This window comes from Candoia aspera, chromosome 5, assembly GCF_035149785.1.
Source record: "Candoia aspera isolate rCanAsp1 chromosome 5, rCanAsp1.hap2, whole genome shotgun sequence".
Taxonomy (NCBI): Eukaryota; Metazoa; Chordata; class Lepidosauria; order Squamata; family Boidae; genus Candoia; species Candoia aspera.
Genome location: NC_086157.1, coordinates 75182419 through 75204648, shown reverse-complemented (window position 1 = coordinate 75204648; position 22230 = coordinate 75182419). Strand labels below are relative to the sequence as shown.

Genomic DNA, 22230 nt, shown 5'->3' with positions numbered 1-22230 from the left:
AGTATCATATCCCCGTACCTTCTTTTTCCATTTATAAATTTGTGTTTCTATCAGTTCATTTTTCAATTGTATATTATCAGCAGAGAGCACATAACATCCAGTTAAAACAGTGTAATCCTAAAAGCCAGGCAGCATAAAGCTTGTTTAGTAGCATGTCCAACTGTGCTCAATGAGGCTTGCTTGGGAGAAAAATGCATGGATTGCAACCTTTTCAATTAATGGGTCCAGAGTAGAAAACTGTTCAGAAATATGATTTGTGTGGCTTTCCAACTGTTTCACTCTCTCCCCTTTCCTCATAAATACTATTCAGGTCAGAATATGTTTTTCATTTATATGTTTAAAGTTTATATGCACTATTGTTCCTATATAGATATAAATAATATAGCAAGATGTTCATTTTCCCCCCTTGATATGATTTTTTTTTCTGGAATGCTATAAATCTGAAATCTTTTGTCCTTGGGCATGCATATTTATTTTGCTGTGCAGTACATTAGGAACTTTTATTATAAACATTTCAAGAATTGTTATTAAGACACCAGGAAAAGGCAAAATACATTCCAGGTTCAATTTTAAAGAAATGTTTTTCTTGACAAGAGTCTATTCTATAAACAAAACCAGGTATAATTCCTATAATTAAAAACAAAATAAAGGTATTTGGCAAAGTTTTAGCATATCCTTAAACAGCCTAAGCCCTCAGTTATACTGAGAGGTGGCTGATAATTCTGGGATTTACATTCCTCAAACCTCTAGATTAAGACACCCTCAAATTTAGCTCAGCTATTCTTCAATTTTAGGACTCTCATTTTTGCTTCTGTTCCACAAGTAGTTTTCTCACCCTTTTCAACCAATGGTTTTTATAGTGGCACCGTTTGTCATCCTCACAGTGACTTTGAGATATGCAGTTATCCAACTAACAAATGTGTGAACTGAAAATTAGAATAATGAATTGGAATACATTTAAATGAAACAAATGTACCACTGGTTAGATTAAGACACTTTATTTTTTAATTTAGTTTTCAGCTAGAAAGTTTACAGATAATCCGTATCACATGCAAATCCACTCACAACATATGTTGGCCAATTCATACATAATATTAGCATAGCAGTATTGTATTTATTCAAATCACCTATGACTAGTATGCACCTATGGGTTGTATGCACTTGCAACATCTTGCAAGGCAGAATGCATGTAATTGAATGCATATGAAAAAGTTTACATAAATTTAGGGTTCTCTTGTGGACTGCATCAACATAAAACAAGTCCTAGGGAGTAAGATTTCTTCCAGTAGTTGTCATGTGTATGCAATCTTTGCTTAAAGATCAATGGAGAAAGGTCTTGATTACAGAACACCACAAAATGTTTGGGCACCACAAATTAATCAGTTTATGATCACATAAACTGTTATGGATTAAACTTCATCAGATGCATAGAGTAAGTCCAGAGCAAACTTTTGACAGATATGAGAAGGCAGAATAGCGAGAGACAGGAAGAGTTAGAAGTGACAAATATTCTTACACTGATAAGTTGATCTGCATATATTATGTGATAAGAAGCCTTGTTTAATCTGTGGGACATGGTGTTAAATTTTCTAATGAATTCCAGTTCAATTATTGTGATAAAATTGGTCTCTGTAACTAATTCTCCTAAGGACAGCCACCTTGAGATAAGTGATAAGTCCTAGAGACCTGAAATATCTGCCCCACTGGTTTGGGAATACTGCCATTTCTGATGTCATATTTGTGTCAATTTCTCCTTTTCTGGAGACAGGCCAGTTTGTCTTAGGTACAATTAGTCTGTCACAATGCTGATATTTAACAGCATATACCATACTGGAGAATAAGTAAGTGTATAATCCCATAATGTTGCAGGTGTCATTACTAAGGCAGATCTCCACCTAAATCTTAAGCACTTGATTCCAACAGCCCTCCTCCTTCTTCTTCCGAGCCAAAAGCAAAGATATCCCCTTCGAGGTGCCACAATGCTTACGCGTCCGCGCATCAACCGTCAACAGACTTACACTTCGAGCCTGCGCCTTTGTTAACTGTTAACACACTAGTTCAGTAGAACTGACTGCAGCATCCTGGCGTTTTTTCTCGCATGGCGCTTAAATTTGGAAACGTCCGCCAGAAATCTCCGCTAGAGTCCCCCCGACCCAGACCTTTCCGTCATTGGAAGTTTCCGCCTACTCAATCAGAACCTCCCGCACTTCAGCCAATGAGAACAAGGCAACTCATTTGCTCCCTTTCCCGCAATTCGACAGATATGTTGCCCCACCTACCCACCCACCCACCTACCTCCCCCCAAGCGCCACCTCCTCTACGATTCGAGGAAGTCCAGGTGTAGCACGTGGTTCCGTTTTCAAGTATCTGCGGTTACGTTTGGTCCTCTTGCGCTTCTGTGTTAGTCGATGACGTGCCCTCTCCGTTCTTTTTAATAGCTCTTGAGAGGCCTTAGACTCCGGTTTAAAGGGAAGTGAAAGCTACTGCCCTGAAATAGCGGAGACCTTGGTTTTTGTTGACTGTTAACGCAGAGTTCGGCCCCGTTTGTGTTTCATAAAATTGACTCCTACAAAACTGGCAAGTGCTTCAATCTAATCTACTTCTAACCAGCAGACTCAACAGTCAACTACCCTGCAGTACTGCCACGAAACACGCTTTCTCCCATACCCTTCACTCCATTATGAGAAAAATAGTGGAGTGAGAAGAGGTGCTGTTCCTGCCTGGTTTTGCTATTTTTATAGTGGGGAGATTCAGAAAAACACGGGGATAACTTTCCTCTCCCTACTGTGCCGCGTAAATTCCCTGATTCTCCCGCGGGATAAATCGAGAGGAGGAGAGTAGAGAGGCCGGACGTGTCTAAAATAACCGGAACAGATCTCTCTCCAGAGAAAAGGCTCGAGCCGCTCTACCAGTTTTCTATCTCTGCGACCCAACCAAGCTTTGGCATCAGAGCCGAGGAAGAGAAGGGGGCGGGGCGGCGCCTCCTCTCGGCAGGAGAGGCGCGAGTTCGGCGGAGGGGGTGCGTTGGGGGAGAGGGATCCCGCCCCCCTCGGACGGGCTGTGCACCATGAGCTTCTTGATCGATTCCAGCATCATGGTCATCTCCCAGGTACTAGGCTTCTCCGTTCCGCTCAGGCTAGGCTGAGGCGCGCGGCCGCGAACGGCGGTAGAAGCTGGGCAGGATGGGCAGCCCCGCTTCCGGATCCAGGGGGAAGCCTGGCCATGCAAGGGACGACGGGGAGCCCGCGAGTTTGGTTGCTTCCCTCTGCCCCGCCGAGAACACCCCCTGTTAAGATTTTGTATCTATTTTATTCTCTATTTATATCGGTTGTTTTTATTGTAATGTATTGTATTGTAATTTTATTGTAATCTTTTATGGTTTTAATTGCTGATTTTATTGTAAACCGCCCAGAGTCCCCTTTTTGGGGGGAGATGGGCGGTGATAGAAATTTGAAAAATAAACAAGCAAACAAATAGGTTGACATTCAGGGCCACAGGGGGCGGAAGCTTCGGCTCTTCCTTGGAAATGGCTTTGTTCTCTTTTAGAGGAGTTACCGCATGGAAGAGGGATCAGGTAGATTAACTTCTGCCTGAAGTGGCACATTCCATTCTGACCGTGTACCGGGTTGCATCTGTGAATTGGGCCTCGGGAAGTGCGCGGCGGCCTGGATTCCTCTTAATTGGCTGTGTTGGCGTGATGGGGTGAGCCGTGTTTAACTGAGCCATGGTTTACTCAGCCCAATTTTGAGGGGTTGCATGTTATCTTAAGCCATAATTAACTGCAAGGGCTGGGTTCATACGAGTGATTATGTGTCATCAAATCGTCTTCGACTCTGAGCGACCACAGAGATTTTCTCCTCGAGGATCTATCCCTAACCTAGTTTTTCAGGTCTTCACTGTAACTGAGTCCATCCACCTTGCTGCTGGTCGCCCTCTTCTTTGTCCCTCCACCGTTTTTAGAGAGCTAGATCTTCACGTGTCCAAAGTAGGATGATTTGAGCCTGGTCATGCATGCCTATTGGCTAAGATGTGGTTTAGTGCATTGCTGTCGTTTATTCGTTTAGTCGCTTCCAACTCTTCGTGACTTCATGGACCAGCCCACGCCAGAGCTTCCTGTCGGTCGCCAACACCCCCAGCTCCCCCAGGGACGAGTCCGTCACCTCTAGAATATCATCCATCCACCTTGCCTTTGGTCGGCCCCTCTTCCTTTTGCCCTCCACTTTCCCTTAGTGCATTGTACAAGCAAGTTATGTAGCAAGCAGTCCCGTTTAGTTCAGTTTATTTCAGGACAAGAGATCTTTAGAACAGATGCTTGTAATTTATATGCTACCCATGAAAAGTGAAAGCAACTGAAGCACTCCATGAAGAAATAAACCAAGACCTCTGTTGAAGCAGGATCTTTATTATGACAACTGAAAGTTTACAGAATAATCACAAGTGTTGTCTTTCTGTGAATTCTTCAGACAGGCATTCATAGGAAACATTCTCTAAGTCCTAAGTTACATAGATAAACCTTGGTGCAACCTAAAACTATTTCTATACCTGATAAAACCCACTTTATTGTAAAAATTTGCATTACAATGCAGGAACAGCAAAATACATTTTAAATGTTACTTGTAGGAGTGGTTTAAGACAAACATTTAGTGGAACATTACTTAGCAATCTTTTTCCCACTCTGTGTAATGGTATGTACAGATCAGGTATTCTATACTAAAGGCGAGCAATTTGTTCAGTCCTGGAACTTCACTTGAAGGTTTGCTCTTCAAGAACTGTGTTTAGCCTATATAATTTAATATAAATTTCAGTTAAATTAATCACTGTAGTTTAATAAATTATTATTATGCATAACCCTAATGAATTTAATAATAGTTGTTGAAATATTAACAATTACAATTTGGCAGCAGCAGTTTTTAGAGGTGCTTTATGGATTACACACAAAGTTTTAAAAGACTAATACTATTCCCGAGAATCAGATTGGGATCTTGAACTCTACACTAAGGTGCAGTTCAAGCTTATGAGAGTGTAACTTAAACTGTTTTCTTCTACCCAGTTTGTTATTCTGCCATCTCTACCCTTTTTTGTTTCTTGTTTTTATTGTCATGTTCATGTTTTAAATCATTTGTAAACCACCCAGAGTCTCTGGGAATCGGGCAGTATATAAATTTAATAAATAAAATAAATAATACATTGGACAACTTTGTTTTGTCCAGTTGGAACAGATATATACTTACACTAATATCTTGTCTTTGCATGATGCAGAAGCTTGTATTAAATGACTGAATTTAATATTCTCCAGGTCATTCAGAATGAAGCATTGTTGGCCCTGAAGAAAAAATCCAACATCCGTATTAGGGTTTGAAATGGTTGTTTTAAGAACCAAGATGGTTTTATGCTTTACAAGTGTTGTGTGAGTAATAATGAGACATGACCCTTTTCTGGAAATTTTGTCCTGCTTTACCCATTATATTTATTTGTCATATAATTGTTTTTCAGGACTCAGAGGTATGTTACACAGTCTCCACAAATACTTAACTTCCACAGGTTGTTCACAATGGGCTTTTAAATAGGAAAAAGTAGCTACAGTATTGCTACAGTGAATGCTTTAAAATGCTCTTGGGAAAAGCAGATCCCACATTTGTTTATCCAACAATGACACATACATAAACACGTTTCAGTGTATCAAGTATCTTACCTTCAGAATGACAGCATTCTTTCATATGTTAATACGCTTTGAGATTTCCACATTTTGCAAATAACATTCTAGCCATTACCTATTCTTTTTATTTCCTTCTGCAGGTGTTGTTTTTTGGATTTGGATGGTTGTTCTTTATGCGCCAGCTCTTCAAAGACTATGAGGTGAAACTATTTATTTAAATTATAAATAAATGATAGCAATGATCTGGCCAGCGTACAGGTTAAAAACCAATAGTTAAAACAATAGTTCAGATAAATGTCTGAGATCACAAAAACAAATTCCAAATTACAATAAAAACTTGCTTAGCCTCCCAGCCCAAATGCCTAGGGCAACAGCCAGGTCTTTACTTCCTTGCAAAAGACTAACAGCAACTGGGCCATCAAGAACTAATCAGAAAATCAGAACACTGACTCCTTACTGAAACTTCGTTGTGACTTAACAGTAAAGCTACCAATATAGAATGTGTAAAAAAAGTTATACATTGTAATGTGCCTTGTAGGGATGCACAAACCTGTGCATTTGCACAGAGGTTGACATTTAATAGAACTAAAGGCCTTTGACAATTGTTAAAAAAAGTTTAAAATAGATAGTTTTAAGATCTTTAAAAAGTCTGGCATTTACTGTATGAAAACAATCATACCTCAGAGAATTAATGCTAGGAAAATAAATCTCCAATTAATATATTTATTTAAAAATCTTTTTCTTCTCCTTATGAACATAAAAATGTTCAGATTGAGAACATATAAATATATTATTACAGGTAGTCTTCTTTTAATGACCATTCATTCAGTGACCGTTTGAAATTACAACGGCACTGAAAAAACGGATTTACGACCAGTGCCAGAAGATATAGCCATTGCAGCACTCCTGTGGTCACGTGATCAAAATTTGGGCGCTTGGCAGCACACTTGCACTTATGACCACAGGGGTGCTGCAAATCCCCCCACCCGCCTATCTCCCTCCCCATCTGGGCCTTTTTGGCCTCCTGCCATGCTGTGCTTCGCCACCCCAGCTGACCTTGTTCCCACTGTTGACGAGGCATTCCTGGCCTGGCTGAGGGGCCAGGATGGGCCGGCTTCGGCTGAGATTAAAAAAAAAATGGCAAAGGCACCCCTTTGCAAAGAGCTGCTGGGTGGGGTTGAGCTAGCTTCGCTTAAACAAAAGGCTGGCTCAGCTCTGCCCAAGAGCTCTTTGCAAAGGGGCTGCTTTGGGCATTTATTTTCATAGCCAAAGCCCAGCCAGGCTGGGCATGCCTCATCAGCAGTGGGAGCAAGAAGCCGGCGAAGGTCAGCTGGGGTAGTGGAGTGCAGGCTGGCAGGGGTCTTGGAGTACAGAGTGGCAAGGGCGACTGCGGCTGGAGTTGGGCTGGGGCAGCTGTGGCTTCCCAGGGCGTGGCAACCAGCCTTAGAGCCATGTGATTCTGGGGCTGCTTGCCCATCTGCAAGGCAGGATGCAGGGAGGCAAAAGGGCAGAGATGGAGGGGAAATAGGCAGGTAGGGGAGTTGGAGGCAGTCCCTTACCTTACTGAGACTTGGGGCTGGGAGGGACCAAGCCCAGAATGGCTTGGATTGGGATGGGTTCTTGACAAATGATTGGTAAAATATGCTTAACAACAAACAGCAAGGGAAATTGTCATGACTGCGGTCACTAAGGAAAGTGGTCATGTGACATCTTGCTCAACAACTGCATCGCTTAGCGACCTAAATTTTGGTCCCAATTGTGGTCATTAAGCAAGGACTACCTGTAGTGCAGATTTTATCTCAGCAAAATATGTGATTAGATATATGGTCCATTATGTTTTTAATTCCAGGCTAGTCTGCTCTTTTATTGTTATGGATGTTTGTTACATCCATAACAATTACATAAAAATTACATTCAAAAATATATATTTTTGTCTTATTACAGGTTCGGCAGTATGTTGTACAGGTTGTCTTCTCTGTTACCTTTGCTTTCTCATGCACCATGTTTGAACTTATCATTTTTGAGATTCTGGGCATCCTAAACAGCAGGTAACATGACACTAACACCTAGCTGCATAACATAGCACTGTGATCTTAATATAATTGATAGATTTGCTTGTTTATTTGTGCGTTTGAGACTGTTTAATGTTCCAGTTTGTTGAAACATAAAATGTAAGTACACATTATTAATGTGTAACTGGGGGTTGAAAAAAAAGTCGAAAAATGGTTGCCAGGCTATTTTATTAGGTGTTTTTTTCCAGTAGTGTTTGCTGTTAAGTACTGGCAACATTCCTAAGTGCAAATACACATCAAAGAAATTGCAGCAAATGTGATGATATATATAAGCTATTGGTTCTCTGATCTAAAATTACCAAGATCTATGTTATTTCCAAGCAGTATCAGCAAATGCCAAAATATGTATGGTCCCCAAATGCATATCATTCTATTTATGTAATTCCAATTCAGTGAAGACGTGTTTTCTTCAATAATGTATGTTTTATTTGCTAAATTATCTTTGCTCATTAATAAACTCTGAAGTGCACTGATGAAAACCTTCTTTACATGCTTTTTGTGAGTTTAAATGCTTTTTTAAAAAATAACATATAAACAAAAAATGTACATTCATCTTAAATTGCACTAATGGAAAATGCTATATAACTTTGATATTTTTTTTAAAAAGATTAGCGGTTAAAAATAGATCTAAACATAGGAAATTTACAGAATTGTTAACCAGAACATCACATGCGTAGCTTTGTGTATAGTCTATTACTGTGCACATCTCTAAAAATATATTTGATTATGTTATGTGTGTAAATCTTTTAGATTATTTTATGCAGATATTGCTTACCTATCTGAAACTGGACAAAAAAGTAAAGCTAGAGATAATTTGTGATATAATCAAATATTTATCAATCCTTCTATTACTTTCAGCTCTCGGTATTTCCATTGGAAATTAAATCTCTGCGTGATTTTGCTTGTTCTGGTGTTCATGGTGCCCTTTTACATTGGTTACTTTGTTGTGAGCAACATCCGATTGTGTAAGTATCATGGATTTTGAAAAAAAATTATAGTGGCACTATAATTTTTAAATAATATTTTTTTACTCTAAGTAACATATATAACATCTTAATTTTCTTCATATTAATTTTAGTGCACAGACATAGACTTCTTTTTGCCTGTGTTGTCTGGCTAATATTTATGTATTTCTTCTGGAAACTGGGAGATCCATTTCCTATCCTCAGTCCAAAACATGGTAAGTTTTTTTCATTTCATTCAATTATAAATGCACATCTGACTGTTTTTGATCTGTGCAGCTATAGAAGGGAACTTTAAATCCAATAAGCAGGTGCCTTCTCTGTTGCTGTGGCTTCCCTTTGGACCAGCATACTCCCCTCCACCCCAATTTGATGGCCCTGACCCTGTTGGCCTTCCATAAGGCCTTGAAAACTTGGCTGTCTCCCAGGCAACAGGGCTATGGTGTTAGATGAGCTCTTCTTGCAGTGGTTTGAGAATATGAACATGTTTGTGGTTTGGCTCAGTTGTACTACAGGTAGTACTCACCTAACGACCCTAACTGGGACTGGAATTTCCATTGCTAAGTGAAGTGGTTGTTAGACAGTACATCACCTGACCACACCGCTTAGTGATGGCAGTTCTGTAATCCCGATTGTGGTTGTTAGGCGAGGACCATGCCATCTTAGGCAAGGCCCTCACGCTTCTGCCCTGCTGTGCTTGCCTGCGCTTCACCTACCCCCACCTGCCTATCTCCCCCCATCTCTGCCCTTTTGTCTACTCTGCACACTGCTGCTGCCTATCCCTGTTGCCCCCTGCCACTCCCAGCTGACTTTCACCATATTCCTCCTGCTGCTGCTGAGGTGCACCCAGCTGCTGGCCCTTTGCGAGGCCTCCATGGATGAAAATAGGAACAGTTTCAAAGGCTATCAGAGTTTAGTTTCCATTTAGTACAACTGTATGCTCTTGATGTAGTTAGCTGTATCCAGCTACGAATGTCATGTGGAGTCTGTGTGAGAAAAGATTAAGTACAACATCAGACCAGGTTTGTTGTGGAGTTAATTTCACTTTTATTTACGCCAATTGCCATTTGGACCAACAAAGTTATCAATCAACTTTAGCCAGACTCAGTGAGATCTGCTACAGTGAACTGAACTGGTTTGCCAGTTTTCAAGTGAGAATACAAGGCATTCTGTCTGCTTCGCTGGTGACAAGATATCTTAGAAGCCACAACAACCTGGTTTTTTATCTGCTTCCATTCAGTTGTACTGTGCATTTCACTTTGTCATGAAACAAAAGGAAGCATTGCTGGCTAGGGAAAAGTAGACGCTATTTGCGAATGCTCATTTTCAGTGAGATGTTTTTCATTTAAGCCAGATTGATTCCAAGATTATGACAGCTGCCTTAAAAATTATGTTTCGTTTGTTCTAATTGATTACCTTCTTGGCAAAGGAATCTGTTAAATATACTGTTAGATATGTTTTAGTCCCATTGCAAGAGCACCACTCATTTTTAGGGTTCCTAGGAAGGAGTGTCTTTGCAGTGGTGTCTTTAACTGTTAAATAATTAAAACAAGATTTTGTGGATGTAATATGGCAGTGATATTCTGCTTTTCTATTTTTCAACAATGTAATGATGAAATTAACCTCATCGTATTTTCTTTTTATAAGGAATTCTATCCATAGAACAACTCATCAGCAGGGTGGGAGTGATTGGGGTGACCCTCATGGCCTTGCTCTCCGGATTTGGTGCAGTCAATTGTCCATACACCTATATGTCTTATTTTCTCAGGTAAATCTCCCTCCCTCAGAAAAGACTCTCAAAGTAATTTTAAAATCTCAATCTCTCTCTCTTATATTTTAATCATAATTCCTTGTTTCTCTAGTTATTCTGTTTTCAGGACAAGATCCCTCCATAATTCCTCCTATCTTCTCTATCTCAGTAACATAGGTTCTAGGTTTGAATATATTATTTTTTTGCATCATCAACTATTTGTAGTTTCAGTTTTTGTTATATTCCAGTTGAAATGGAAAAGAATCACAGAATAGCTAGAATTGGGGAGAGACTGTTACCATAGGAATAATTCTAGGTATATACATACATCTATTATAGGAATGTGACAGATGCTGATATTCTAGCTCTAGAACGTCGACTCCTCCAAACAATGGACATGATCATCAGCAAAAAGAAAAGGTAAGATAAACATATTAGAACATCTTAGTGTCCAACAAGAAATGATTTGCTATTGAACAATAATTTATATCATAGGATATCAGATATAACAGTGTGGATGAAATCTTGAATGGAGTACAGACCAAAATTTTATCACAATTTGTTTACTTAACTGGGATTAGTATTCTGTTTAGGACTTTAAAAATAATACGAGATTTATATTATAGTAGTATTAAACGTGGGTTAAACTGCATTCTTTAATATATTTTGAAGGACAGTATGGATGTTCTCTTGGCTAATAAATAAAAATGTTCAACTTTCTTCATTACCTGCTAGTAAAGGTAAAAGGTTAGATCTAATTTAACAATAACTAATTTAAATTGCCTGAATGGGTCAGCTCCAATAATGAATACCTGTGGATCTAATTCATAGAATGTAATTTAGTTTATGCCTAATTGGGAGCACTTTTTACTTTGATCTAATAGCGTGAACAGTAGCACAGTTCCACAGCAAGTGGAAATCTTAATATCTGTTTGATTTCTTTCTGAATGGAATTGTACAAGTTAATTTGTTCCTTTAAAATTTTGAATGCCAGATTTTATGAAACATAAAAATACAAATGTTTAAAGATTAGATAAGTTGTTATGTGATTTGGTTCTACTTGATATTTCATTATTTTAAGTACCTTTCTTTCCCAATCAGGATAGCAATGGTTCACAGAAACATGTTCCAGAGAGGGGAAGTGCACAACAAAACCACTGGTTTCTGGGGGATTATAAAAAGTGTTACAACATCTTCACCAGGCAGTGAAAGTATCCTTTACTTCCATAAGAGGGCACAAAAAAGTCAGCTTGCCTGAGTTACAATAAAGTAAAACAAAGTAGAGTTACTTTATTAATAGGTAGTATTCGGATTACCTTTCTTTCAGCTGCTGAGATCATATACCTTGAAGAGAACAATATTAATCCAATTTTGTAAGTGTTAAGCACCAGGATCTGGTCTACTAGGACAATTTCATGTCCACGTGAACATTAAGTAGCAATTTATGTAACTGACAGTATGCAAGAATGGAAAGCCTGGAGTTGGGCATGATTTTAGCTATGTAATCTTTATAAAATAGCACCTTGCATTATAGTTTCCATTTTATGCAATACTAATAAAAAGGATTTATCTATAAAGGAGGAGAAAAGTTGTGATTGATTGTACTTTAAAGTGCTTTATGTTGTGGATGGGTTTTATTATTTGTGATTGCATATTTTACATACACTTTTGAGAAACCTGCATTGGACAGGATTTGCTGTTATTACAGGAGAATTAAGCTGAAATTTTATAAACAGCAAAACCTGTAACATTAAGGATTCTTTACTTACGACTTAAGTCACAAATATTCAGCATTTTTCAATTTCTTTGTTGAAGGCAGCTTTTGACTGGAAAATGCAAAGGGCATTAATACATTTCCCCTAGATTTTAAATAATTTTTTATGCGCAAATAATAATCTCCCCAATAGCCATTCTCCCTGTGTCATTTGGGCACTTTAAATTAAAACCAATGTAGAAAAATGCCTGGGAAGAAAACAATACCTGCAGCAGCAATATGAGTATCATGTGCACCTCCCCAGGGAAGATAACTGCACAGTGGTGCTTCACAACTGAGAAAAACCTTTTGTTTTACTGGTAGACAACTGTTTTCTGTATAGCCAACTGTTTACCTTCATTGTTCAGAGGAAAGTCTTTGAAGATGATCCAAATCCCCAGGCAGATACATATATATATGAGGAGGCTTTCTTTTAAACATTCTTACTCTGACATTTCAGGACATTAAATGTCTGCACTACTTCAAATAATGGCCAGAAATGAACTACATTGCTGACATGATTGTTTTGATCAATCCCAGTTAGTAAAGTAGTTTTATTTTGGATAAGTTTCAACTTACTGGTCTTCATCCGGTCCAATACCTAATTCTGATTCAGTACATCTACCAGGATAGGCAAAAAAAGAAAAAGAAAAAAGAAACAAAACTAGATGTAATTTCAATGTGTACCACCTGAATAATCTTTTCCAGTTATTTCAGGTAAATATTGAATGAAAGGGGGGGGGGTGAAATGAAGCCATAGTTATTTCTGTGACACCCTTACAATCTTTTCTGGGAAAAGCTATATGTTCCCAGAAAATAATGACCATAATAATGACTATAAAATAATACTCCCTGTTCAAACACTTATTCCAGAAGGATTGTTGTTTATTTGTTTAGTCGCTTCCGACTCTTTGTGACTTCATGGACCAGCCCACGCCAGAGCTTCCTGTTGGTCGTCAACACCCCCAGCTCCCCCAGGGACGAGTCCATCACCTCTAGAATATCATCCATCCATCTTGCCCTTGGTCGGCCCCTCTTCCTTTTGCCTTCCACTCTCCCTAGCATCAGCATCTTCTCCAGGGTGTCCTGTCTTCTCATTATGTGGCCAAAGTATTTCAGTTTTGCCTTGAATATCATTCCCTCAAGTGAGCAGTCTGGCTTTATTTCCTGGAGGATGGACTGGTTTGATCTTCTTGCAGTCCAAGGCACTCTCAGAATTTTCCTCCAGCACCACAGTTCAAAAGCATCGATCTTCCTTCTCTCAGCCTTCCTTATGGTCCAGCTCTTGCAGCCATATGTTACTACGGGGAACACCATTGCTTTAACTATGCGGACCTTTGTTGTCAGTGTGATGTCTCTGCTCTTAACTATTTTATCGAGATTTGTCATTGCTCTTCTCCCAAGGATTAAGTGCCTTCTGATTTCCTGACTGCAGTCAGCATCTGCAGTAATCTTCGCACCTAGAAATACAAAGTCTTTCACTGCTTCTACATTTTCTCCCTCTATTTGCCAGTTATCAATCAAGATGGTTGCCATAATCTTGGTTTTTTTGAGGTTGAGCTGCAAGCCAACTTTTGCACTTTCTTCTTTCACCTTCATCATAAGGCTCCTCAGTTCCTCTTTGCTTTCAGCCATCAAAGTGGTATCATCTGCATATCTGAGATCGTTAATGTTTCCTCCAGCGATTTTAACTCCAGCCTTGGATTCCTCAAGCCCAGCATGTCGCATGATGTGTTCTGCATACAAGTTGAATAGGTAGGGGGAGAGTATACAGCCCTGCCGTACTCCTTTCCCAATCTTAAACCAGTCCATTGTTCCGTGGTCTGTTCTTACTGTTGCTACTTGGTCGTTATACAGATTCTTCAGGAGGCATACAAGATGACTTGGTATCCCCATACCGCTAAGAACTTGCCACAATTTGTTCTGATCCACACAGTCAAAGGCTTTAGAATAGTCAATAAAACAGAAATAGATGTTTTTCTGAAACTCCCTGGCTTTTTCCATTATCCAGCGTATATTGGCAATTTGGTCCCTAGTTCCTCTGCCTTTTCTAAACCCAGCTTGTACCTCAGGCAATTCTCGCTCCATGAATTGCTGAAGTCTACCTTGCAGGATCTTGAGCATTACCTTACTGGCATGTGAAATGAGTGCCACTGTTTCACATGCCAGTAAGTGAACATTCTTTAGTGTTTCCCTTTTTTTGGTATGGGGATATAAGTTGATTTTTTCCAATCTGATGGCCATTCTTGTGTTTTCCAAATTTGCTGGCATATAGCATGCATTACCTTGACAGCATCATCCTTCAAGATCCAGAAGGATACCATAGTCAATTGTTTTGAAAGCTCATTAGAGGGCCAGGTGATCAATAAGGTTGCATTTTCCTGTTTCTTACTGCTCGGGAAAGAAAGCATGACTGAGGTAATCTCTGAGCCAATTTGAGTCTGTAGTCAAATTAAAAGAAAATCATCTTCATCCCAGAGTATCTGGATTAGGTCTGCAAATAAACACTTTATATCCAGAAGGAGATGTTAAAAGCTGGTCTGCAATTATCCCTACAGACTTAGAATATTTTATAGTATCCAATTGCACCCTCTATTCTGTTCCTGCAGATGGCAGTAATAAATAACTTCTGATTTAATACTTTATAATACAGACGTTTAGATAAACCTTTTAAATATTGTGCCTTGCCTCACATATTCTTTTAAAAATTGCACTTTTTATCTACTATGGGCTAAGGAATAAAATAAAATTTGAAATAGTTTTTCAGGTGTTTATGAACTGGTACGTCATCATAATGGATACACTAATATTTTTTGTATGGGCAAGGCTCAGTGAGTTTGTTTTTATTTATATATATATATATATATATGCATATGCATATGCATATGCATATAGTGTAAAATATGCTTTTGTTTGTTTTTCTCTTTTTTCCTTCTTTTTTATAAACATAAAAAGAAAACTCTTAAAAGACATCACACCAATGTTTATTAGTTTTGGGAATAAAATCTTTCACATTTAAAAAAGTGATATGTTTTTCAAAATTATTTATGATTTCAACCTTGACTACCTTGGTTTTAAGATTTGACACTCATCCAGCAAGAAGTTGATGCTTTAGAGGAACTTAGTCGGCAACTTTTCTTGGAAACAGCTGATTTGCATGCTACCAAGGTGCAAACTAAGGGGATTGTTCCCAAGTCTGATGGGTGGGTAATAGGATTGCTGGATGAGAGAAAATGTGAGAAAAACCAGGAAAATATAGATCGAATGAACCAAGAGAAATGTTATGACTTTATGACACTGATCTTTTTTTTTAATATTAAAAGGTAAGGTCTCTCAAACACATACATCCCCCCCACCTCCACCCCACCCCCACCCCCCCAGTTTAAAGCTTGCTCTGGAATATATGCACTAGAAGAAGTCAGCATTTCATACTGGACAATTTGGATATTGTTGGATAGTTTTTGCCTGTTTATAGAAAAGTTTCTTCAAGTATAAATATGAATGTTCTATAAACTGAAACTTTTCAGAAAAGATACATGCTTTGTGACTTAGAAGACAGCCCTAGAACACCAAAAATTTGGTCTTGTTCCCTTATACTGTAATTTCAATTCATTTATCATAGGTAAATGTTGATTTTGCAGTTCCATAGATTCATTATTTATTAAGGAGCTAGCCAACTTTATCTGTAGTAATGATCTATATTGAATATAAATCCATATGCTAGTTTAAAATAATAAATCTGAATGTTTCCTTACTCTGAAAAAAATCTATTTGCAGGAGAGAATAGAATATTCTAAAACATTTCAAGGGAAATATTTCAACTTTCTGGGTTACTTTTTCTCCATTTACTGTGTCTGGAAAATTTTTATGGTACGTACAGCTGCTATTGGTTGGGAATTTATAATTTGTAGTCTGACAAAATGTATGCTTAATAAGAAGAATGCTTTCTAAACTTCTTATAACCCTTTTTTAAAAATTGTGCTTTAATGGTTGATCATAAATACAATCACATTTCAAGCGATAATGGACAGGTTTTGCTCATACAGAAACATTGTCTATGAAAGAGAAATATGTATATCTCATAATGGTTTTAGTGAAAGTATCTTAAATAATACTGTGTTTCTCTCTTACTTCTCTTCAGGCAACAATCAATATTGTATTTGACCGAGTTGGGAAAACAGATCCTGTTACTAGAGGAATTGAGATTACTGTGAATTATTTGGGGATTCAATTTGATGTAAGAACCATTTAAAATTTTAATCCTACCCACCAATCTCTATGTTCATTCTTAATTTCTGTTCTGTACAGAGCTTTCTATTGTGGTACTAAACTTTTGATAAAAATAAAGTTTTATGTAATTTATTTGCCTATGGCTGCTACTGAAGTAACATATTGTGAGAAGACAATGATTTAATTATTTTTCTGTATAATTCTTAAAAGACACTTCTATTGGAACCTTAATTTTTTTGGATCCTCCTCCTACTCCTCTATGATTTTAACTCATCTATCACAGAATCTGAATCACTCTAACTTTTTAGCTCAGTGCATTACAGGGGCTTAAAATTTCTGCAGATAAAAGTATACACTGTTGTGGTTATTTTCTTGAAGCTTCTGGGTGGTCTTTGAGGGCAGCCCCATGTAGAGCACATTGCAGTAGTCAAGCTGTGAGGTAACCAGGGGATGAGTGGCTGTCTGAAGTGCCCTCTGATCTAGGAAAGGGCACAACTGATGCACCAGATGCGCAAAGGTCTTCCTGGCCACAGCGGCCACCTGCTCATCAAGCAGGAACTGTGAATCCAGGAAGACCCCCAAATTGCACACCACCCTTGAATGGAGAAGTGCCACCCCATCCCAAGTCAAAGATGGTCTTGGTGGTTCAAACAACCACAGCTACTTGGTCTTGGTAGGATTGAGTTGGAGACATTTCCTCCCCATCCAAACCTGCCCAGCCTCCAAGGCACTGGAAAAGAATTTGATAGCCTCACTTGGCTGGCCCAGAGTTGAAAGATATAATTGGGTAATTTCACTTATAATTTCACGTAGATGTTGAAAAGAAGGGGAGAGAGAATAGAATCCTGCAGTACCCCATAAAGGAGGGGCCTGGGGAACAATCTCTCCCTACGTACCAACACTGACTTAACCAGCCCTGGAGAAAGGAAATGTATTTTACAGAAATAATTCTGGATGTGTAATTTTATATTTTCTGTAAAGATAAATATAGTTTAAAAAAGCATGCTTAATATCAGCACTTCTAGTTTGAAGGAAAAATGACAATGGGGCTCTAGTCAGGAAATTTGGTCCCCATCTGTATTGAGGTCCTATTCCAGCTCCCAGGGAAATATTGCTCCATTGCCCCAGCTGTTAGGGCCCTAAACTGGACGCTCAGATTAGGTCCCTGAACTGGATTGTTTATTTATTGGTTAGTTGTTTGTTTGTTTATGCCTTTGAGTTGGTTTAGATCCTGATGACTGCCTAGACAGCTCCTGGCAGTTTTCTTGATAACTTTTTCAGAAGTGGCTTACCATTGCATTACTGAGACAGAGTGACCAGCCCAGAGTCACTCAGCTAGCTTCATGCCTAAGGCTGGACTAAAATTATAGTCTCCTGGTTTCTAGTCTGGTCCTTTAACCACTACACCAAAGTGGATCTTACAAATTGGATTAGGAACTCTGACGTGGAAGATTGATGTGAAAGGGTTATGAATGTTTTTATACTGAGGTGTTCTAAATCTTGAAGACATTTACATTTAGCATTGGTTTTTCAGTAAGATACACTTGGGAGCTGACTTTTAGTTTGCTGCCCTGCATATACTGTAAGATGACTTCCCACTTTCAGTAAAAATAATCTGTTGTTTTTGATAAAACTAAGTTTTTACTTATCTAAAAACAACCTTTAGGAATTTGGATTTTTCAGAAGTTTGGGCCTAAATTCTAATGTCACCCAGGTACACATAGTGGTTGTGCTGGCTGAGGAATTACTCAAGTTCAAGGTTCTAGAGCACCTGGAAGGCATTAGGTTACAGGAGACTGGTCTAAAAAGCTCAGCCTTAATCCAGCACTGTCTCTGTGTACAGTGCTAACAAGTATTTTTTTCTGCAAGTCTTCTTGCATATACAGGTAGTCCTCGCTTAGTGACCACAGTTGGGACTGGCAACTCCAAGTGAAACAGTGACTGTGCTTATGATCTTACTTCAGCTTTCCTTTGCTTTACAGACCTGTGAAGGTTGTAAATGCGAAAATTGGTCACAAAGTTACTTTTTCATCCCCATGGTCACTAAACGAGGACTACCTGTACTTCTTTAAGAGGCTCTGCCCACATCAATAGCAACTGAAGTTAAATAGCCTTTCAAGTCCTATATGGCCATTGTGCCTGTCTGCATCTCTGAGGGTTTAACCGTTTCCTGTCTGTATTGCTGCAGGTAAAATTCTGGTCCCAGCATATTTCATTTATTCTTGTTGGAATAATTATTGTCACGTCTATCAGGGGCTTATTAATAACACTCACAAAGGTAAGCCTGAGTGAAATCCTACTATATGAACTGTGTTGGAGTAAAGAAGAGAGCAAATTAATATGTCTGTCTGTAAAAATGCTAGGACTGAATTGTAAATTTCAAAAATATGGAATGGCTACTGGAAGTAGCAGCTCCAAATTGAGTTTGTCTTGGTATCATTATTGTGAGAAATTTCCAACCCCTGGCCTATAGCATTACAGAGGCGTGCAGTATTGAGGCCTGTAATAGACAAAGTTTACTTCAGATCTGGCACAGGTACCCTTTCACTATCAGTTGAAAGTTGTCACCTCCTTAATTTTCTCTTAAGGTGGGGAGCAAACTATCCCTGTGTGATTGTAATATTTGATTGTTTGATAGGTTACTATAAAACATTGGAACTGATTTTCTTGAGAAGTGAAAGAAAATTGCTTGAAATTTAATTAGCACTTATTTAAAATAAGTTTTAATTATCCAAGGCTGCTCTAAAGGTGCTTTTTGGATACAATAGTTCTTTGTATAATACTGCAAATGACAATTATGATCTTAGTGAAGTGCTGTTTTTTATGCACACTAGAAAACATCTGAAGTGATTAGTTATCACTGGGCAGAAAACAATCCTGCCACATCAGCAATATGTTCAGTTGCATACTGCTCAAGTACCAACTATTTATAGCTAAGTTACATAAAATGTGATAATCATGACTTGAGCAGTCCTACTTGTCTTTGGGCTATGCATTCATGCTGGTTTTGCAAAAATACATATTGCTGTTTCTGTAATCATGACAGCATTTTTTCATCTAAACTTCTTGTGTTAACCTACTTGTTCACTTAAATGCATGTCCAAAGATCATCAGGAGTGTTTGCATGTAGGACCAGTTTTTTTTGTATAGGTGATTCCAGGTAAATGTGGCATGTGAGGTATGATGAAGTGTGTATAATGGAAGAATAAAGAGTTTTGCCACAACTTACATTATTTTTGTTCTAACACAGTCCTAATTATGGTGGCTACATTAGGCATGAAGACCTTCCTTTTATTAATCACTATTTATGTGACTTCTTTTTAATTTAGCTCTAACAACATTTATGAAATCATGTTTGCCATATTGTCATGACTATTTCAGCCTGTGAGCTGACTTTCTTCATTTGTCTTCCTTAGTTTTTCTATGCTATCTCAAGCAGCAAGTCTTCTAATGTTATTGTTCTGTTGCTAGCACAGATTATGGTGAGTATTTTAACCCATTTGAATAGCAACTTGTGCTCTCTCAGCTATGTAAGCAGCAGGAAAAATGGGAAGCCTAATGTTTCCTTTATCTTCTCTGCAGGGAATGTATTTTGTGTCTTCTGTGCTTCTGATTCGAATGAGTATGCCTCTCGAGTATCGTACTATCATTACTGAAGTTCTAGGAGAATTACAGTTTAACTTCTACCACCGTTGGTTTGATGTTATATTTCTTGTCAGTGCTCTCTCCAGCATCCTGTTTCTCTATCTGGCACATAAGCAGGCTCCTGAGAAACATATGACACTCTGAATTCATCTTAATTCTTCAGCTCAAGATGGGTAAAAATTATGAATTTGGCATATCATATTAAGATGGCTCTTTCTGTGATGGACAGTCAGCTCTTTGGTTCAAATCAAATGCTTCACTGTAGGCAAAGAGAGACAAGCAATCTCACAAGGACAGCCTCCAGGTCCATAAAAGTGAAAAGAAACCATAAAAGGGAATATTAGGGACCTCTCAAAATCCTCGAGATGAAAAAGCTACTCTGCAGTTTTTACTCAATGTATCTGGCAAAATGTTTGCTTCATTGTCTTAACCTTGAAGCTGATGATTCTGAAGGACTAAATAAAACAACATTTGTAATAATTGCCAATAATTTTGTGACAATTTCGAGATTTGCAAAGTTACTATTTAGAAGTGGAACAAAGTTTGATGAATTACTAGTTTCTGTATTTTTCTAAAGCAAATTCAACAGATTCAGACTGAAGTGAAAAAACCCTATCTCTCTGGAACTCAAAAATACAGGCGTTGTCTAGCACTGCTAATTGCTTTGCACCCTTTCGTTCTATTAAATCAGCATGCACAATGTTCCAGCATTAAATATGGTCATCTCCAAAACTTTTAATGTAGCTCCCAGAACTCCTCCAAATGTTACTGTTCAGTTATAACTCTTAATGTAATATAATGGAAAACTTGACACCACCTTTTGGTATGCTCCTGGCAATACCACTCAGAAACCAAGTATTGTATGGCCCAAGTGAATCCCAAGTAACTTCAATATTTCTGATAGAACCTGTTCTTTTGAGTCAATGTTTTAAGAAAAATCCACTTTATGGATATGAAACAGGTGGTTACAGCAAGTGAGGAAGTAATTAACAGTTGAATTTTCTTTTAACTTTTTCCAAACAAACAAAACCCTGTGCAAACATGGAAGTACAGGTATAAAATCAAGCATACAGGGCAGATGAGAAAAAATCTTGATAATTTAATACATGGGGCACTCAAGAGAATCTATCAGCCTTACGTCAGACTATCAACAGTATCTGTTGATTTGTTAGTAAGCAAGTATTGCCAGGACTTGGTACTGGCTTAATCATCTAGATCAGCGTTTCTTAAAAGTACAGTCCTAGGAACCCTGGGTGTTCCCCGAGACCTCAGGGATCCTTGAAATCAAATTTATTTCCCAGCCTATGTTGAAAAATAATACAGTATTAAAATTCCATCAAACAATTGAGAAGCAGCAGCAGTGAATGTGCCAATTTTGATTTTTAATATGGTAAATATCAAGAGCCATTTTGGTGCAGTGGTTAAGGCACCAGGCTAGAAGCTGGGAGACCATGAGTTCTAGTCTTGCCTTAAGCACAAAGCCAACTTGGTGGCCTTGGGCCAATCACTCTCTCTCAGCCCTAGGAAGGAGGCAATGGCAAACCACTTCTGAAATCTTGCCAAGAAAACTGCAGGGGCTTGTCCAGACAGTCGTCAGGAGTCCACACTAACTAGAAGGCACCAATATATAATAAATATAAACCATACAAACAAAAGCTCTTTTGGGGTCCTTCATAATTTTTAAAAGAGGGAAGCGGTCCTGAGAGAAATTTTTTTTTAAGAAATACTGGTCTAGATCGCTGGCACTACAAATCTCAGAAACGCTTTATGTAATTGGGAACTGAGCAGCAGCAGCTTCTGTCCTCCTCTAAGCAGATGGCAGAAAGAGGAATGGGGTGTGCTGAAAGAATGACAGTGGAACACCAACCAGGACTCTGTGTACATACATGTGTTATCTTAACCATAGGAAAAATCTTGAGTTTTAGAAAATGCTTTAATTTTAAAGAGCCTCTTGTCCTCATTCTATCACAAAAAAGGCAACTGTGTATTACCCTCAAATGTTCACTTGCAAATTCACAACAATAGCCTATGTAGCATTGGTTGGTTCTTGGCTTCTTTCACAGGATTGTTCTGAAGTTCTGTGGTTCAGTCAACTGAGTTAGCATTGGGCAATATTAGAGAAATCGGATACCACAATTTAACTAACCAGCTTTCCAAAAAAC

At 38.4% G+C, this 22230-nt stretch overlaps 1 protein-coding gene across 1 annotated transcript; it reads left to right on the top strand.

Annotated features, from left to right (window-relative positions):
- The first annotated feature begins 2962 nt into the window (after window positions 1-2962).
- GPR89B (G protein-coupled receptor 89B) lies at window positions 2963-20558 on the top strand. The gene is made up of 14 exons (XM_063305501.1): window positions 2963-3109; window positions 5797-5856; window positions 7601-7704; window positions 8587-8693; window positions 8807-8908; window positions 10338-10458; window positions 10780-10860; window positions 11542-11651; window positions 15273-15361; window positions 15971-16063; window positions 16335-16430; window positions 18612-18701; window positions 19840-19905; window positions 20006-20558. Exons 1-14 carry the CDS (start codon window positions 3068-3070, stop codon window positions 20210-20212), a joined length of 1368 nt encoding a protein of 455 aa, XP_063161571.1. The 5' UTR covers window positions 2963-3067; the 3' UTR covers window positions 20213-20558.
- Window positions 20559-22230: the final 1672 nt, after the last annotated feature.